This window comes from Procambarus clarkii, chromosome 13, assembly GCF_040958095.1.
Source record: "Procambarus clarkii isolate CNS0578487 chromosome 13, FALCON_Pclarkii_2.0, whole genome shotgun sequence".
Classification (NCBI taxonomy): domain Eukaryota; kingdom Metazoa; phylum Arthropoda; class Malacostraca; order Decapoda; family Cambaridae; genus Procambarus; species Procambarus clarkii.
Genome location: NC_091162.1, coordinates 25378409 through 25395534, shown reverse-complemented (window position 1 = coordinate 25395534; position 17126 = coordinate 25378409). Strand labels below are relative to the sequence as shown.

Here is a 17126-nt window from a genome sequence, read left to right as displayed (position 1 = left end):
GAAGGCAAGGTAACCTTCCCCAGGGGTCATAGATTTCCCAACCTTAATTGTCATTAAGAAATAAGAGTTTAAATAGCCTAAGCTACTCTATCCCTTTGAGATGTATTTACTGTATTTCTTGTTTCAATAAACATACTTGAACTTGAATTGTCATTAATACTTCATCCCGGGTACTGTCTTGTGTTCCTCTTACAACATCAGCACATGTTGCAAGTCAACTATCTTCAGTGTACTCTGATCGCGGCAATGAACTATATTTCACATTTCTCAAACCAATGGTAAATGATTTTGAAAGGATACATTTACTTATCAAAAAGGTGAAACAGATCAGTGTAGCCTTCACACTCTCTTAGGAAACTTCCCTCTTGGAATGCTCAAAAGACTCGTTCATCCTCATCACGTAAAGCTTCATGTTAATATGGACTACAGTTCTGTGTGTCTTCCCCGGGAGAAAGGGGAACTTTGTGTTACGAATTTTCAACACTTCTGGCCACTCACAGCCAAAATAATTTTATAACCCAGGAAAGTTTAAAAATATTAAAAACAAAAACAATTTTTTAGTGGAGGCTTGCAAAGAGCTTCTTTCTCGTATTCCTAGTAATGCTGAAACTTTCAAAACGGTGAAAAATTTGTCACCTAGCATTACCCTAGGTGACAGACTGGTCACCATTTTCAGAACTTCCATTAGTTTTAGCTGACCAGTCTAAGCTTAGTTTAATTGAAAGTCGGTGGCGCCTACTGTTAACCACTGACTGGTCCAACACCTGTGAGGGACAAATGCCAACATCTGGATCGTCATTTTGGACCAATAACTGTCAAGAACGCTGCTGACGATCCCATACTGATTCACCTCGCTGAGTTTGCATTGAAAATATACAGCTTGCCAATCAGTATATTGGTTGAACGGGTATTTGCCAGAGTAACATCTGTGAAAACTATACTGAGAATTCGAATGGAACGTGAGCTTTTGACATCTATCCTGAGAATCAAAACATCTTGAAGAACAAATCCATAAGGGCCGTGACGAGGATTCAGCAGCGGATTGAGGAGGATTAAGGCAGCGTCTGGGATGCTCTTGGACGCAGGTTCGAATCCTCGCCACGGCCATTGTGAATTTGTTCATTTGATGCATCACGCAATTGTGATTGTGTGTGTAATATCTTGAAGAAAACTGGACTTGTTGGTCATAATATGAACCCCCCATGTCAATGCTTGAATACGAGTCTGCAATATACAAGATGGAGGTTGTGGATGCAGAGGAAGATGATCTTGATCTACAAAACACTGTTGTTGAAGACTGATCTCTGAAGATGTAGATGGACTCCACACCCATTATGCTTCATACAGCATATATTGGTAAATTATTTCACTATCACATTTTATATTATATATCTGCAGAGATAATATTAATAAACCATTACAAGCGAGTACTGTACTGTATTAAAATATTTTACCAACCGTACCGGTCACTAAAAAAACAATTGGGCTACTGTTAGACCGTCAGCTCGCCACTTTCGGATATGGCAACCCTCCAGTACACCATACAAGCGTGCGTGCGTGCGTGCGTGCATAGGAGCCACAGTGTGAGGTGTTACAGCATGATTGTGTTAGTGTGAGAGGAGCCCCACCGTGCCAGTGTGAGGACGGCAGCAGCCAGTAGTGGAGGGTCGTCCCTCGCCTCTTATCACACCTCACTGATACGCTCCTCACAGCTCCAAGGCTCTTAACAATATTTTTATTACTCTGTGTACCCGACATTCAAGGTTACCTTTTGATTGGGTATGTACTGGGCTCTGTGAAGCTCTCTCAATACTGGGCAGGTTTTCCTGCTGGCAAAATTTGTGGTGTGGTGAATTACTGTTGCTGCTTGTCTCCCTGCCAGCTTGACACTGTTGCTGTTTGTCTCCCTGCCAGCTTGACACTGTTGCTGTTTGTCTCCCTGCCAGCTTGACACTGTTGCTGTTTGTCTCCCTGCCAGCTTGACACTGTTGCTGTTTGTCTCCCTGCCAGCTTGACACTGTTGCTGTTTGTCTCCCTGCCAGCTTGACACTGTTGCTGTTTGTCTCCCTGCCAGCTTGACACTGTTGCTGTTTGTCTCCCTGCCAGCTTGACACTGTTGCTGTTTGTCTCCCTGCCAGCTTGACACTGTTGCTGTTTGTCTCCCTGCCAGCTTGACACTGTTGCTGTTTGTCTCCCTGCCAGCTTGACACTGTTGCTGTTTGTCTCCCTGCCAGCTTGACACTGTTGCTGTTTGTCTCCCTGCCACCTTGACACTGTTGCTGTTTGTCTCCCTGCCACCTTGACACTGTTGCTGCTTGTCTCCCTGCCAGCTTGACACTTGCTGTTTGTCTCCCTGCCAGCTTGACACTTGCTGCTTGTCTCCCTGCCAGCTTGACACTTGCTGCTTGTCTCCCTGCCAGCTTGACACTTGCTGCTTGTCTCCCTGCTAGCTTGACACTGTTGCTGCTTGTCTCCCTGCCAGCTTGACACTGTTGCTGTTTGTCTCCCTGCCAGCTTGACACTTGCTGTTTGTCTCCCTGCCAGCTTGACACTTGCTGCTTGTCTCCCTGCCAGCTTGACACTTGCTGCTTGTCTCCCTGCCAGCTTGACACTGTTGCTGCTTGTCTCCCTGCCAGCTTGACAATTTACAGACCATGGTATAGTTGTTAGAAATGTACCTCTGGGTTTTGGACCATATATAAGACCCTTGGTGCCATGATGGAACCATACGGATACCCCCCCACCTGTTGTTGGCTCCGGGGACCAACGTCCCCGCAGCCCGGTCTCTAACCAGACCTTCTGGTTGAGGGGTCTGGTCAACCAGGCTATTGGACGGCGCTGCTTGTTACTTGACTTATGACTCACAGCCTGCTTAATCATGTATCCTTAGGTGGTGTTTTATAAAGTTAACTTTTGTGCTGTGTGAGAGTTATAGTGTGTGTTAGAGGGCGCGTGTTGTAGAGTCCTGGGCGCGTGTTGTAGAGTCCTGGGCTCGTAATGTAGAGTCCTGGGCGCGTGTTGTAGAGTCCTGGGCTCGTAATGCTGCCAGAGTTCCTCCCACACCATACTGTTGCACCGCGGCTTGTCAACACCGATATTGTGCACGTCTTGCTATGTTGCCTCGTGTCTCGTGCAGTTATTTCCCTGTACAGAACCGGTTCCTTTATTTTCAAGGTGGAAATTATTTTGTAACACTTCTGCACTCTTAGAGTATACAGGTTTTAAAATTTGTAAGCGGTTCCAGTAATTTAATGTTTTATCAAGTGCATTTGGCCAGTAAAAGTTTGTACATTCTGCACGTCAGACATTTCTTCAACTTTACATGGTGGTGTTAGTGTGCAATAATAATTCACTCTAGAGAGCACTAGTGTCACGGAAAAATTATCATTGGTTGAATATCTGTTTGTTTGAACGGTTTCTGTTGTCCCACCTGTTATTTTCTTGCTGTTGTAACGGCTACTTTGTTGTTGTCTTCAAGAGTAAGGTCTTCCCACATGATTATTCCCAAATATTTTATTTACATTGTCTTTCAAGTATAGTTGGACTGCGTGTTGTGTGGTTGTGGTTGTCAGAGTGGAGGGTTACCCTCCTCCATATTGTCTACTCTCGTGCATGTCCTCCTCACCTGCAGAGGATGATTGATGAAGATTAAGCCACCCAAGAGGTGGCACGGGCATGAATAGCCCGTAAGTGGTAAAAGGATGATACAGTACTATAGTTTGTATACTCGTGTGTTTGATGTGAGGAGGAGAAAAAGTACCTGAGCAAGCACGGTACCTTCAGGGACTGAGCTTTTCACGGTAGATGATCCAGATTTTAATGTTGATTATTGCTCTCTGTGTTCTGTTCGTTAGTAAGTTGATGATGATGAAGATTTAGCTATTCAGGACGGAGTGTCCATGTAGCACGGGCTATGGTGAGCCCGTAAGTTCGTTAGCAAGTTGAAGATCCATCTCTCTACTTTGCCAGTAATTCCTTTGGCACTCATTTTGCGCGTAGTAACACCAAGGTCAAATGTGTTGACGGCTCTGAGGTGGGAAGTTAGAGGTATTGGTATATAATTGTGTACCTCTGCTTCACCGCCTCGTTTGTCAAGTGGCGCCATCTGCTGTGTTATAAGTGTGAGGGGTGACACCAGTATTGTGGCTCCGTCTCCAAGAGTGTCTGTGATGGTGGCGTGTTCTACTTGTTCATGAATACTGAATTCCAGAAGTCTGGGCCTGGTGCAGAGTGTCTGCTGTCTATGGTTATATACAAATACAGTGGGGTTAGTGACATCTGATACATGGTGCCGTGTTGGTGTCACGTTCAGGACAGTTATCAAGAGAAAGCGCTAAGTCATTACAACTGTATTGCACTTGGACGGGATAAGGATTTGGGATGGGACGGTGTGGGGGGGGGATGGTGCTCAACCACTTGGACGGTCGGGGATTGGACGCCGACCTGCATTAAACGAGACCGTCACTCTACCGTCCAGCCTAAGTGGTTAGGTTCACATTCGTAAATAATTAATTTGGATCAGTGATCTGTAATGTGTGGAGGGTTCAATGAAAACAATCATACTGTAACCTCAGTATTTCAGTAATTTCTTGTTATCTGTGAAGGTTCCATCACTCGCACAAGGGCAGAATGCTACATCTAGTTTTTGTTCTAGAATTTGCATAGGAGGAAAAAGTATTTAGGATTCCTCTCTATTTCACTTGTCCTATTGCTCTGCTGCCTCTGCTGGATGTTATGTCCTATTGCTCTGCTGCCTCTGCTGGATGTTATGTCCTATTGCTCTGCCTGCCTCTGCTGGATGTTATGTCCTATTGCTCTGCCTGCCTCTGCTGGATGTTATGTCCTATTGCTCTGCTGCCTCTGCTGAATGTTATGTCCTATTGCTCTGCCTGCCTCTGCTGGATGTTATGTCCTATTGCTCTGCTGCCTCTGCTGGATGTTATGTCCTATTGCTCTGCCTGCCTCTGCTGGATGTTATGTCCTATTGCTCTGCTGCCTCTGCTGGATGTTATGTCCTATTGCTCTGCTGCCTCTGCTGAATGTTATGTCCTATTGCTCTGCTGCCTCTGCTGGATGTTATGTCCTATTGCTCTGCCTGCCTCTGCTGAATGTTATGTCCTATTGCTCTGCTGCCTCTGCTGGATGTTATGTCCTATTGCTCTGCTGCCTCTGCTGGATGTTATGTCCTATTGCTCTGCTGCCTCTGCTGGATGTTATGTCCTATTGCTCTGCCTGCCTCTGCTGGGTGTTATGTCCTATTGCTCTGCTGCCTCTGCTGGATGTTATGTCCTATTGCTCTGCTGCCTCTGCTGGATGTTATGTCCTATTGCTCTGCTGCCTCTGCTGGGTGTTATGTCCTATTGCTCTGCTGCCTCTGCTGGATGTTATGTCCTATTGCTCTGCCTGCCTCTGCTGGGTGTTATGTCCTATTGCTCTGCCTGCCTCTGCTGGGTGTTATGTCCTATTGCTCTGCTGCCTCTGCTGGGTGTTATGTCCTATTGCTCTGCTGCCTCTGCTGGGTGTTATGTCCTATTGCTCTGCTGCCTCTGCTGGGTGTTATGTCCTATTGCTCTGCCTGCCTCTGCTGGATGTTATGTCCTATTGCTCTGCCTGCCTCTGCTGGATGTTATGTCCTATTGCTCTGCTGCCTCTGCTGGATGTTATGTCCTATTGCTCTGCTGCCTCTGCTGGATGGTTATGGTTCCTGCAGCTTGACTCGATCATTTCTTGTTCCCTACACAACCTAACTTGTCGTTCTTGGGATAGAGATGTGACCACTTTACATCATCTGCGATTTGTTTTCGTCGCGTGTAGAGGGAACGTCGGGGTCGTTCAGTGTGCATCTTTATCTTTTGTTTTGTGTAGTGGTGTGTCACTTGCACTTAGTTCTAGTGCTACTGGTCCTGTTCTCAAGGCACTCTTAAGTTGTCATTGTGTAGCTGTCTTTCCCAGCATACCTCTGTGAGAGGCTTGGTGTATTTGTTCCCAGTTAATATGTTATTGAAATTAAATGTGTTGATTTCTCCTCCCTCTTGGTTATGAAACTGGCTGCGCAGGTCCTATTCCCCATGCTTGCCTGAGCTTGAATTAGGTTGTGATCCGAGTAGCATGTATAATTTGGCCTGAGAATGTATGTGTTAGGCCTAAGCCAGGTTATATTAGTTACTCGGATCACAACCTAATTGAAGTTGAGGCAAGCATGGGGAATAGGACCTGTGCAGCCAGTTTCAAATCCAAGAGGGAGGAGAATTCGGCAAATTCAATTTCAATAAGTGTTTAACTGGGAACAAATAAAGACCAGGCAGAAGTATGGTGGGAAGAACAGTTAGATAATGCTGCCCGGTACTTTGTGAACCTGCACAGCGGCACCTGAAATGTGTTCGTCACACAACACAAATTAGTGATAAAAAAAGATGCAAACTGGGAGGAGAACATTGTTCCTGCTATATACAAAGAACACCAGTTGGAGAACATGTCAAACTGCCCACGCTAGCCCAAGGACGACAAGAACAGTTATGTACATAAACAGAAACGATGAAGCTGCAGGAATATACACTGGAGGAGAGAGAGAGAGAGAGAGTGCAGAAGGGCAAAGCGGATAAACGATTCTTCGCGGCAGGGGATCGTATTCCAGGGACCATAGGATTAAGGACTTGCCCGAAACGCTACGCGTACTAGTGGCTGTACAAGAATGTAACAACTATATGTATATATCTCAAAAAAAAAAAAAAAAAAAAAAAAAAAAAGTGAAATAGAGAGGAATCCTAAATACTTTTTCTCCTGTGAAAAATCTAGAACCAAAACTACATGTAGCATTAGGCCCTTGCACAAGGATGGTGAACTTTCACAGGTGACAACAAAGAAAACAAGTGAAATAAGCTACAGTACGGTTGTTTCTTCAGTAACCTCGTCAAGACATTGATGATCAGAGATCCAAACGAATGCTTCATTAATGTGTTGCCAGCATCGAACCATATCCACTGGACTTAGAAGTAGCCATAGACAGAGTGCTCATGCTCCCACCAAGGCTCGGACTCTGGGAATTCTATATTCATTGAGGATTGCAACACCTACTATCACAGGGTGTAAATATCTTGTGTACACGGAGCCTAGGTATGGGCATTATCCCGGAGACAGTTATGGCATCAGATATTGCGCCACTTAACAATGGAGGTAATAAAGCAGATGTAATCACCCATTATAACAATCTTTGAAAAAGTGCTAAGAAAGGAAGGCTACAAAATACAGTGAATCAGTGTGTACACAAGCCCGGGTTGAGGACAGGGTGCTGCTGCCTCACAGCTGCTGGAGAAGTGTGACATGACCCCTAGATGCCGTGCAAGACGGGCACAACGCTGACGTAATATATACAGATTTCGCGAAAGCATCCAACAAATGTGACCATGGCGTTATTGCGCACAAAATGTGCGAAAAAAAGGAGGAATTACTAGCAAACTTACTAGTAGCCAATTACTAGTAGGGAGATGAATCTTGAACTTCCTAACGAACAGAACGCAGAGTGTAATAGTCAACACAGTCAAATCCGGAAAATCTACTGTGAAAAGATCAACCCCCCCCCCCCGCCCCCCCCTCCCCCCAGGTACCGTACTTGTTCGGGTACTTTGTCTAATCCTAATATCAGACATAGACAAGGATACAAACTACAGCACTGTATCATTTGCAGATGACACTAAGATTTTCATGCGGGTAGACAATATAGAGGACACCGTAAACCTGCAAACTGGTAATCTGGTCATTCACTGGACCGCAGGAAACATAATGTTAGAGGACCGCAGGAAACATGATGTTTGATGAGGATAAGTTCCCGCTACTTCGCTTTGGAAAAAACGGAAACCGCATGTAGAATGCAGTCAGACCACATTATTGAAAGAAAAACCAAAGTAAGAGTAATCGTGTCGAAAGACCTTGCTTATAAAGAACACGATAAAGTAGCCGTCACAAGACAACTGGCTGGTTGGATAACAAGATCCAACCATTATCTCGTTGGATAACAAGATCCAAGATGTTCAAGAGTGCCATACTAATATTTAAGGCACTAGTGTTCTCTAGGGTAGAATATTGTTGCATTAACAACGCCATTTAGAGCTGAACAAATTGCTGCCATATAGAGCGTGTAAAGAACTTTTTTCTGCCAGAATCTACTCAATAAAACATATTTGGACCACTTAACATTTGTAAATCTACGTTCCCTAGAGTGTAGGCGAGAGACATAATAATTTACACCTGGAAAATACTGGCACTGGTTCCAAATCTGCACATAGAAATACAACCACACGAGCCCGGTAGGCATGACAGGACGTGCTAAATAAGAACGTTGAAAAGCAGAGGTGCAATAGATGCCTACCTTGTGGAGGTTCCGGGGATCAACGGCCAGGCGGCGCGGTCTCCGAACACGTCGTTTGGTTGGTCGTCTGGTCACCCAGGCTGTTGGACGCGGTGCTCGCAGCCTGAAGTATGAATTACAGCCTGGCTGAAAAGGTATTCTTTGAAGGTGTTTGTCGAGTTGCGACAATATTTCTTGTGCTCGCTGGTAGGATGTTGAACAACCGTGAGCCTCTGATGTTTATAGTGTTCTCTGATTGTGCCTATGGCACCCCTGCTCTTCACTGGTTCTGCCAGAAACATTTGTCTGTCTACATTTCCTGTCTGCATGTCTGTCTACAAACAAACTGTCTGTCTACATTTCCCTCCATATAATTTACTTCAGTATGTTATTTTATTGTGTAGATTTTGGGATCTGGCGCTGCACAATTTTCCGTGTATATTTGATCTCGCATCTCCTTTTTTAGGGAGTACAATTGGAGAGCTGTGAGATGATCTCGGTAATTTAGGTGCTTTATCGTGTCTGTATATGCCGTGTATGTTCTCTGTATTACCTCTATTTCAGTAATCTCTCCTGCTCTGACAGTGTGTGTATGTGTGCACTCTACACCAGGCACTAATTCCTGGAATCCCATATTCATCAAGAATTTAAAAAAAAAACCGCAGGCTATAATTTTTGTAAGACGCAGGCTAGATATTGGTATTGTCTTACATACTAAAATCATGTGAGATAGCACCACTTCATATAGGTGGGAATAAAGCAGAAGCAAACAATTATAGACCTATAGCACTAACATGGCTAACCATAACAAATTGTTGAAAGTGTGTTAAGCAGTAGTAAGGTCGCAGAACACGGGGAATGAGAGCGGCTACATAACCCTGTACAACACGGGTTCACAACAGGGCACTACTACTGCCTCTCGTAATAGCCAGACCACCGTGACACGGACTGCCATGGTAGACGGCCAAAACACTCACGTAATATACTCGCACCTCACAAAGGGACAGATGTGACCATGCTGTTAGTACACACACAATGTGTTCAGAGGGAATTACTGGGAAAATAGGAAGATGGATCTTCAATTTCCTAACAGAACTCAGTGTGCAAGAGTAACAAAGGAAAATCTGGATCATCTACCGTGAAAAGTTCAGTCCCCCCAGGGTATTCCCCCCCCCCCCCCCCCCCCCCGGTACTGTCCTTGCTCCAGTACTTTTACGCGTCTTATCGGACATAGACAAGGACACGCACTTCCCTCTGGTGCGAGTCAGGTTTAAGAATTGTTTTCCTAACCCTGACCTTCACAACCGACCCTTCATTATCACAACCGATTAATAGTTATAATTTGTTGTTAGACAAAGTAGTTCCGAATGTGGACAGTAAACCAGTAGTCATACTAAAGCGGCAGGCATGGCACGAGGTCTAAAATAGCCCCATTGAACTGTACAAGTGCAGTGGGTACACTGAGAGGGAACACTCAACATCATAGGCCCAAGACCTGTCAACAGGCCTGGTCAGAGACCGGGCCGCCGGAACTTTGATCCTTGCAATCACCACAAGGTAGGTAGGCCCCTCCCCCCCCCACCATATTTGGCCCATCATTGTCACAACCCCCCCCCCTCCACACCGCTTGAAGTACCAGACCATAGAGGTTGTAATGGATATGTTAGTCTGCAGGCCGCCCAAGCAAATGTGTTGACGCACAAGTGTGGCGCGAGCTGCGGCATGGACCGAGTCTTGGCACCAACTACACACACACTACAACTCCATCATTTTACAACGGCACAGTCACCTATCATTATCGCCACACGCGCACACAAGCTAATCTCACCCTGATCAATTCTCCAAAACGTGACGCACCTGTTTCTGTATTTTGACTCTTCCTAATAAACTTGAATGAAATTTTACCCCCGAGAATAGGTGGTGGTGTTGTCATTGCTCCTTCGATAGTGATGTAGAGTAAACAATTTGTGTGTGTGTGTGTGTGTGTGTGGGGGGGGGGGGGTCCTGTGGTCAGTAATACGTATGAGGAAGGTGGTGTCAGGTAAGCGGGTTGTGTTTGGATGTATGGCGCCATAATCACGCCTTCCATTGACTGCACTCTGGCTACCGTTTCTTAACCTGTTTCATTATAGTTATCCGGTTTTGTCTGTTCCCTTATTGCTATTCACAACGTTTTTGAGGTGGGTAGTGAATGTAGAGTTGGTTGATACACGTGAGAGAGGTTATGGTGGTGGTATATGAGGACCACCACCAAGGTTGTCGTGTTCCCGCTTGGTCCCACCTCGCTGTCTCCTGACCCGCTCCTGTTGTTGTTGTTGCTGCTGCAAGCTCCACTCCACACGCTATCCTCCCCCCCTACCACCCACACACACACCCACACACACCCACACACACCCACACCCACACACACCCACACACACACACACACACACACACACACACACACACACACACACACACACACACACACACACACACACACACACACACACACACACCCCCACCCCCCCCCCTACCTGGGGGCCTGGTAGCCTGGTCGATAGCGCGCAGGGCTCGTAATTCTGTGGCGCGGTTTCGATTCCCGCTGGAGGCAGAAACAAATGGGCAAAGTTTCTTTCACTCTGAATGCCCCTGTTACCTAGCAGTAAATAGGTACCTGGGAGTTAGTCAGCTGTCACGGGCTGCTTCCTGGGGTGTGTGTGTATGTGGTGTTGAAAAAATTAGTAAACAGTTGCTTGACAGTTGAGAGGGGGGGGGGGGCGAAAGAGCAGAGCTCAACCCCCGCAAACACAACTAGGTAAACTAGGTAAATACACACGCACGCACGCACGCACGCGAGAGAGAAAAACTGAAGGAATGGTCGAACAGATGATTGTTAGATTTTAACCCAAGCAAATGTAATGTAGGGAGCAGGACACCAGATACAAGGTATCATTTGGGAGATGAAATTCTTCAAGAGTCAGAGAGTGAGTCTGGTGAGATATCGACCTGGGAGGGGGGGGGGGGTTGATATCTCGCCAGACCTGTCCCCTGAAGCCCATATCAAGAGGATAACATCAGCGGCATACGCCAGGCTGGCCAACATAAGAACGGCATTTAGAAGCTTGTGAAAGGAATCATTCACAACCTTGTATACAACACATGTCAGACCAATTCTGGAGTATGCAGCGCTAGCATGGAGTATATATATATATAGTCAAGCATAGGACAAACCTGGAGAGGGTTCAAAGGTTTGCCACCAGACTAGTACCCGAGCTGAGGGGTATGAGCTACGAGTAGAGACCACAGGAGTTAAACTTCACGTCGCTGGAAGACACAAGAGTTAGAGGGGACATGATCACCACATACAGGATTCTCAAAGGAATTTATAGGGTTGAATAAGGACATGCTATTTAACGCAAGGGGCACACGCACTAGGGGACACAGGTGGAAACTGAGTGCCCAAATGAGCCACAGAGATATTAGAACTTTTTTAGTGTTAGTGGTTGACAAATGGAATGCATTAGGAAGTGATGTGGTGGAGGCTGACTCCATACACAGTTTCAAGTGTAGATATGATAGAGCCCAATAGGCTCAGGAACCTGTACATTAGTTGACAGTTGAGAGGCGGGACCAAAGAGCCAGAGCTCAACCCCCGCAAGCACAAATAAGAGTACACAGAGCTGGTCGTCGCTTGGCCACCCCTCCTCTAGTAACAAACAAGAAGAGGGCTTAAGGCAGGTAACTGGGTGGGTGACCACGGGGAACAAAGCCTTACTTTGGCAGGGGAACCAGAACAAGCCACGGTTCTTTATACACCACATGTCAGACCAATCGTGGAGTATGCAGCTCCAACGTGGAGTTCGTGTCAAATCAAGCGGGGCAGCTCCCATTCTCCTAATGGTCCATTGCATTTTGTTGTGTACTTTCGTTCAGACCAAAAACTGTATTAAAAATGGGTCAGCGGCCCGAGAAATTCAGGTCATCCTCATAAACAAAGACCCAAAGACCATTCCATGCACCCGCTAAACCTCCCTGTTTATGAATGAAAAACGGTTTACAGACGGCTCACAACTGATGACATTCGAACACTTCCGGAACATGTGCTTCACTGACGACTGTTGTTCCAACCACAACGCTGTATATGCTTCACCCACCTACTACATCACTGACGACTGTTGTTGCTACCACAACGCTGTACATGCTTCACCCACCTACTACATCACTGACGACTGTTGTTCCTACCACAACGCTGTATATGCTTCACCCACCTACTACATCACTGACGACTGTTGTTGCTACCACAACGCTGTATATGCTTCACTCACCTACTACAAATACCACAACGCTGTACATGCTTCACCCACCTACTACAAATACCACAACGCTGTACATGCTTCACCCACCTACTACAAATAGTCACCAACAGAACCTGTTCACCTAACCAGTGCCTCTATGTACAGTATACTAAAAATAATAATACTTATTGATATTTGAGAATTCCTATTTTGAATGAACAACATGTTAAAATGGATGAAGGCGTCTTTGAGGTCGACCGCTGGATGGAATGGTCTTGGTCTGAGGACGGGTTGAGAAATTGACGTGAAAATCCCGTTTTCTGTTCATGGATTCTCGAGTAGGTTAGGTTTGGATACAGTTTAGTGATGTTGGGAACGCTTAGGAGAACTGGGTACGCATCCCCAGGAGAACGGGCGGCACGGTCCGGGGCGCTCCCGGGGGCGGCGGCGCGGTCCGGGGCGCTCCCGGGGGCGGCGGCGCGGTCCGGGGCGCTCCCGGGGGCGGCGGCGCGGTCCGGGGCGCTCCCGGGGGCGGCGCCGCGGTCCGGGGCGCTCCCGGGGGCGGCGGCGCGGTCCGGGGCGCTCCCGGGGGCGGCGGCGCGGTCCGGGGCGCTCCCGGGGGCGGCGGCGCGGTCCGGGGCGCTCCCGGGGGCGGCGGCGCGGTCCGGGGCGCTCCCGGGGGCGGCGGCGCGGTCCGGGGCGCTCCCGGGGGCGGCGGCGCGGTCCGGGGCGCTCCCGGGGGCGGCGGCGCGGTCCGGGGCGCTCCCGGGGGCGGCGGCGCGGTCCGGGGCGCTCCCGGGGGCGGCGGCGCGGTCCGGGGCGCTCCCGGGGGCGGCGGCGCGGTCCGGGGCGCTCCCGGGGGCGGCGGCGCGGTCCGGGGCGGCAGGGCCAAAAGTGGGCGGGTTTAGTGTTTGGGTTGTGGGCCAGGAGCCAGTGTGGCACGCGGACTATACCTCGTGCCTGTAACAACCTGCCAACAATGGCTGGTGGGCTCCAACAAGCCTCTCATGGGCTCTACATCAAACGAGTGACCACCGTATATGTAACATCAGACATGTAATTCAGTCTGTAAGTATGAGCTACAGGGATTAGACGTCACTGGACAGGCCATGGGAGAGGCATCACTACAATTATCATGGCAATAAGCACTCACACACACACACACACGAGAATAGGTGGTATAGGAATAACGGGCAGAATAGAATGCCAATAGATAGCATAGTAGCCAAATGTGCTACTGACGTATGATCAATAATGTGTTCAGTGTCGGTAGTGATCAGATGTACTGCCCTGATGAAGGAAGTGTGCGGGTCTAGCACGTCCCTCTGTGATGACCAGGGAAGTGGTGGACGCACACTTCATACACACCTTCATATGTGGCTTATGCAATTCCACGTTGGAGCTGCATACTCCACAATTGGTCTGACGTGTCGTATATAAGGTTCTAAATGATTCCTTACACAGGTTTCTAAAGGCAGATCTTTTGCTGGCCAACGTCATGATGATGATGGTGTGTGTGGGGGGGGGGGGGAGGTACCATCTCCGATTTGATACAACTTGGTACACGTATAGATCTCAGTGAGAGATTCAGACCAGTTTCACATCTGCAGCTAAAACGGTTCGCGACCTTGAATTTTGCCAACAGGGTCCAAGTTCCGTGGTGCTTTGGTTCAAGAGGAGTATCTCGGCTACTATGGTGTACACACTCTCACTCACTCTGTTGGAGCTGAATGTGACAAAGGCTGTTGGGCCTGACATAATCTCACCGTGGATACTAAAAGTGCAGAGAGACTAAGTGTGCCACTCTCTGGTGTATAACAGTGGGAAACAGGAGACCTACCAGAAAGCTGGCAGACAGCTAATGTAGTCCCTATATACAAAAAGGGTGAAAGGCAAGAGGCACTGAACTATAGGCCAGTATCCCTAACTTGTATACCATGCAAGGTGATGGAGAAGATCACGAGGAAAAGGCTCGTAGAGCATCTGGAGGGAAATAGTTTTGTAACACACCGCCAACATGGGTTCAGAGATGGTAAATCTTGCCTCACAGGTTTAATAGAATTCTATGACCAAGCAACAAAAATTAGGCAAGACAAGAGAAGGGTGGGCAGACTGTGTTTTCTTGGACTGTCAAAAAGCCTTTGACACAGTACCCCATAAAAGGCTGTTACAAAAGTTGGAGCAACAGGCATGAGTAAAAGGTAAGGTGCTCCAGTGGATAAGGGAGTATCTAAGCAATAGGCATGAGTAAAAGGTAAGGTGCTCCAGTGGATAAGGGAGTATCTAAGCAACAGGAAACAGCGAGTAACTGTGAGGGGAGAGATATCAGAGTGGCGAGATGTCACCAGCAGAGTCCCACAGGGCTCTGTACTTGGACCCATTCTGTTTCTAATATATGTAAATGATCTTCCGGAGGGTATAGACTCGTTCCTCTCAATGTTTGCTGATGCAAAAATTATGAGAAGAATCAAGACGGATGAAGATAGACAGAGACTACAGGATGACCTGGACAAACTGGAGGAATGGTCTAGAAAATGGGTGCTAAAGTTCAACTCAGGAAAGTGTAAAGTAATGAAATTAGGCGAAGGGAGCAGAAGGCTGAACACAAGGTACCATCTGGGAGGTGAAATCCTGCAAGAGTCAAATAGAGAGAAAGATCTGGAGGTTGATATCACACCGAACCTGTCCCCAGAGGCCCACATCAAATGGATATCATCAGCGGCATATGCTAGGTTGGCCAACATAAGAACTGCCTTTAGAAATTTGTGTAAGGAATCGTTCAGGACCCTGTGTACCACTAATGTCAGACCAATTCTGGAATATGCAGCTCCTGCCTGGAGTCCATATCTAGTTAAACACAAGACAGTTAGTGAAGATTCAGCGGTATGCCACCAAAGTTATCCCGGAACTGAGAGGTATGATCTACGAGGAAAGGTTGAAGGAGCTGAACCTCACGTCCCTGGAAAACAGAAAAATAAGGGGAGATATAATACAACCCGTTCTCGCACTTTCTTTCAGTCAATATTGACTTATTAAATACGTGCATATGTGACATACTAAACATACTAGTCTACCTTGAAAAGCTTCATAGAAAACACCGACCTTACCTAACCTTAGTATGTTAAGATAAGCATCTTATTGCTTCGTAATTTCAGTTACTTAACCTATACCTATAATAGGTATATTCAATTATTACTTAACCTATACCTATAATAGGTTAAGCAATAATTGTAATTACGAAGCAATAAGATGCTTATGTTAACATACTAAGAAGGTTAGGTAAGGTCGGTGTTTTCTATGAAGCTTTTCAAGGTAAACTAGTATGTTTAGTATGTCACAGATGCACGTATTTAATAAGTCAATATTGACTATACGAAAGTGGGAGAACGGGTTGTATGATAACCCTCTACAAAATTCTCAGGGGAATTGACAGGGTGGACAAAGACAAACTCTTCAGCACGGGTGGGACACGAACAATGGGACACAGGTGGAAACTTAGTACCCAAATGAGCCACAGTGACATTAGAAAGAATTTTTTCAGTGTCGGAGTAGTTAGTAAATGGAATGCACTAGGAAGAGATGTGGTGGAGGCTGACTCCATACACAGTTTCAAATGTAGATATGATAGAGCCCAATAGGCTCAGGAATCTGTACGCCAGTTGATTGAAAGTTGAGAGGCGGGACCAAAGAGACAAAGCTCAACCCCCGCAAGCACAATTAGGTGAGTACAATTAGGTGAGTACACGCACACACACACACACAAACAGTTGTTTCAAATACCATTTTAAAGCTATTGAATGGCTCGCCAACTTTTCTTCACTGCTCATTTTAAATTAGTGTTCAAATACAAAAGTTGACCTTAAATTTAACCTTTCATATTGGGAAGGTGATATGACGTCAGCCGGATTTTTCAGACGCAAACTTGATATTGGTGTGAGTGCGTGTATTAGTGTATAACATTGTCTTGGGGCATTATCTTAGTTTAGGAGCTACATACAAATATACAAAATACAAATACAAATGTTTATTCAGGTAAAGTACATACATACAAGGTGAGACACAAGCACTGATGGAGTTATAGATAGAGCTAGTACATACAATGCCTAAGGCCACTATTACACCAAGCGTTTCGGGCAGGAAAAACACTAAGACTAAAACTTAATACTAATTGAGATTAAAGTCAAATTGTGTTGTCAAATTGTGTCAAATTAAATTGAGAAAAAAATAAAACAAATGGGGGAACATGGCAGAAATAGCAAAAATACATTTTGGTTAACAAACAGCATTGTTTAAAATAAAGACATGGGTTGACATTATAGGGGTAAGGTAGGTTACAGGGAGTTAATTAGGTAGTGCTGAGTTTTTATCTTAAACTGGTTGAGAGAGGTACAGTCTTTAACATGATTGGGAAGGTCATTCCACATTCTGGGCCCCTTGATTTGTAAAGCATTTCTAGTTTGATTAAGTCGTACTCTTGGAATATCAAATAGGTATTTGTTTTTGGT

General features: G+C 46.4%; 2 protein-coding genes across 3 annotated transcripts in view; one reads left to right on the top strand and one right to left on the bottom strand.

Annotated features, from left to right (window-relative positions):
• Positions 1–1609: 1609 nt before the first annotated feature.
• Positions 1610–17126, top strand: part of LOC123757268 (glycerophosphocholine phosphodiesterase GPCPD1) — a 182842-nt gene continuing 167325 nt past the window's right edge. For both annotated transcript variants that reach the window (XM_069323819.1, XM_045740805.2), the window contains exon 1: positions 1610–1779. The gene's annotated coding sequence lies outside the window, so the exon portion shown is untranslated. The remainder of the gene's footprint in view (positions 1780–17126) is intronic.
• On the bottom strand, positions 1855–2880 carry LOC138364409 (octapeptide-repeat protein T2-like). The gene has a single exon (XM_069324032.1). It carries the CDS (start codon positions 2878–2880, stop codon positions 1855–1857), a length of 1026 nt encoding a protein of 341 aa, XP_069180133.1.

Coding starts and splice junctions, on each gene's coding strand:
- LOC138364409 (XM_069324032.1), bottom strand. CDS start 2,880: ATGATTAAGCAGGCTGTGAGTCATAAGTCAAGTAACAAGCAGCGCCGT.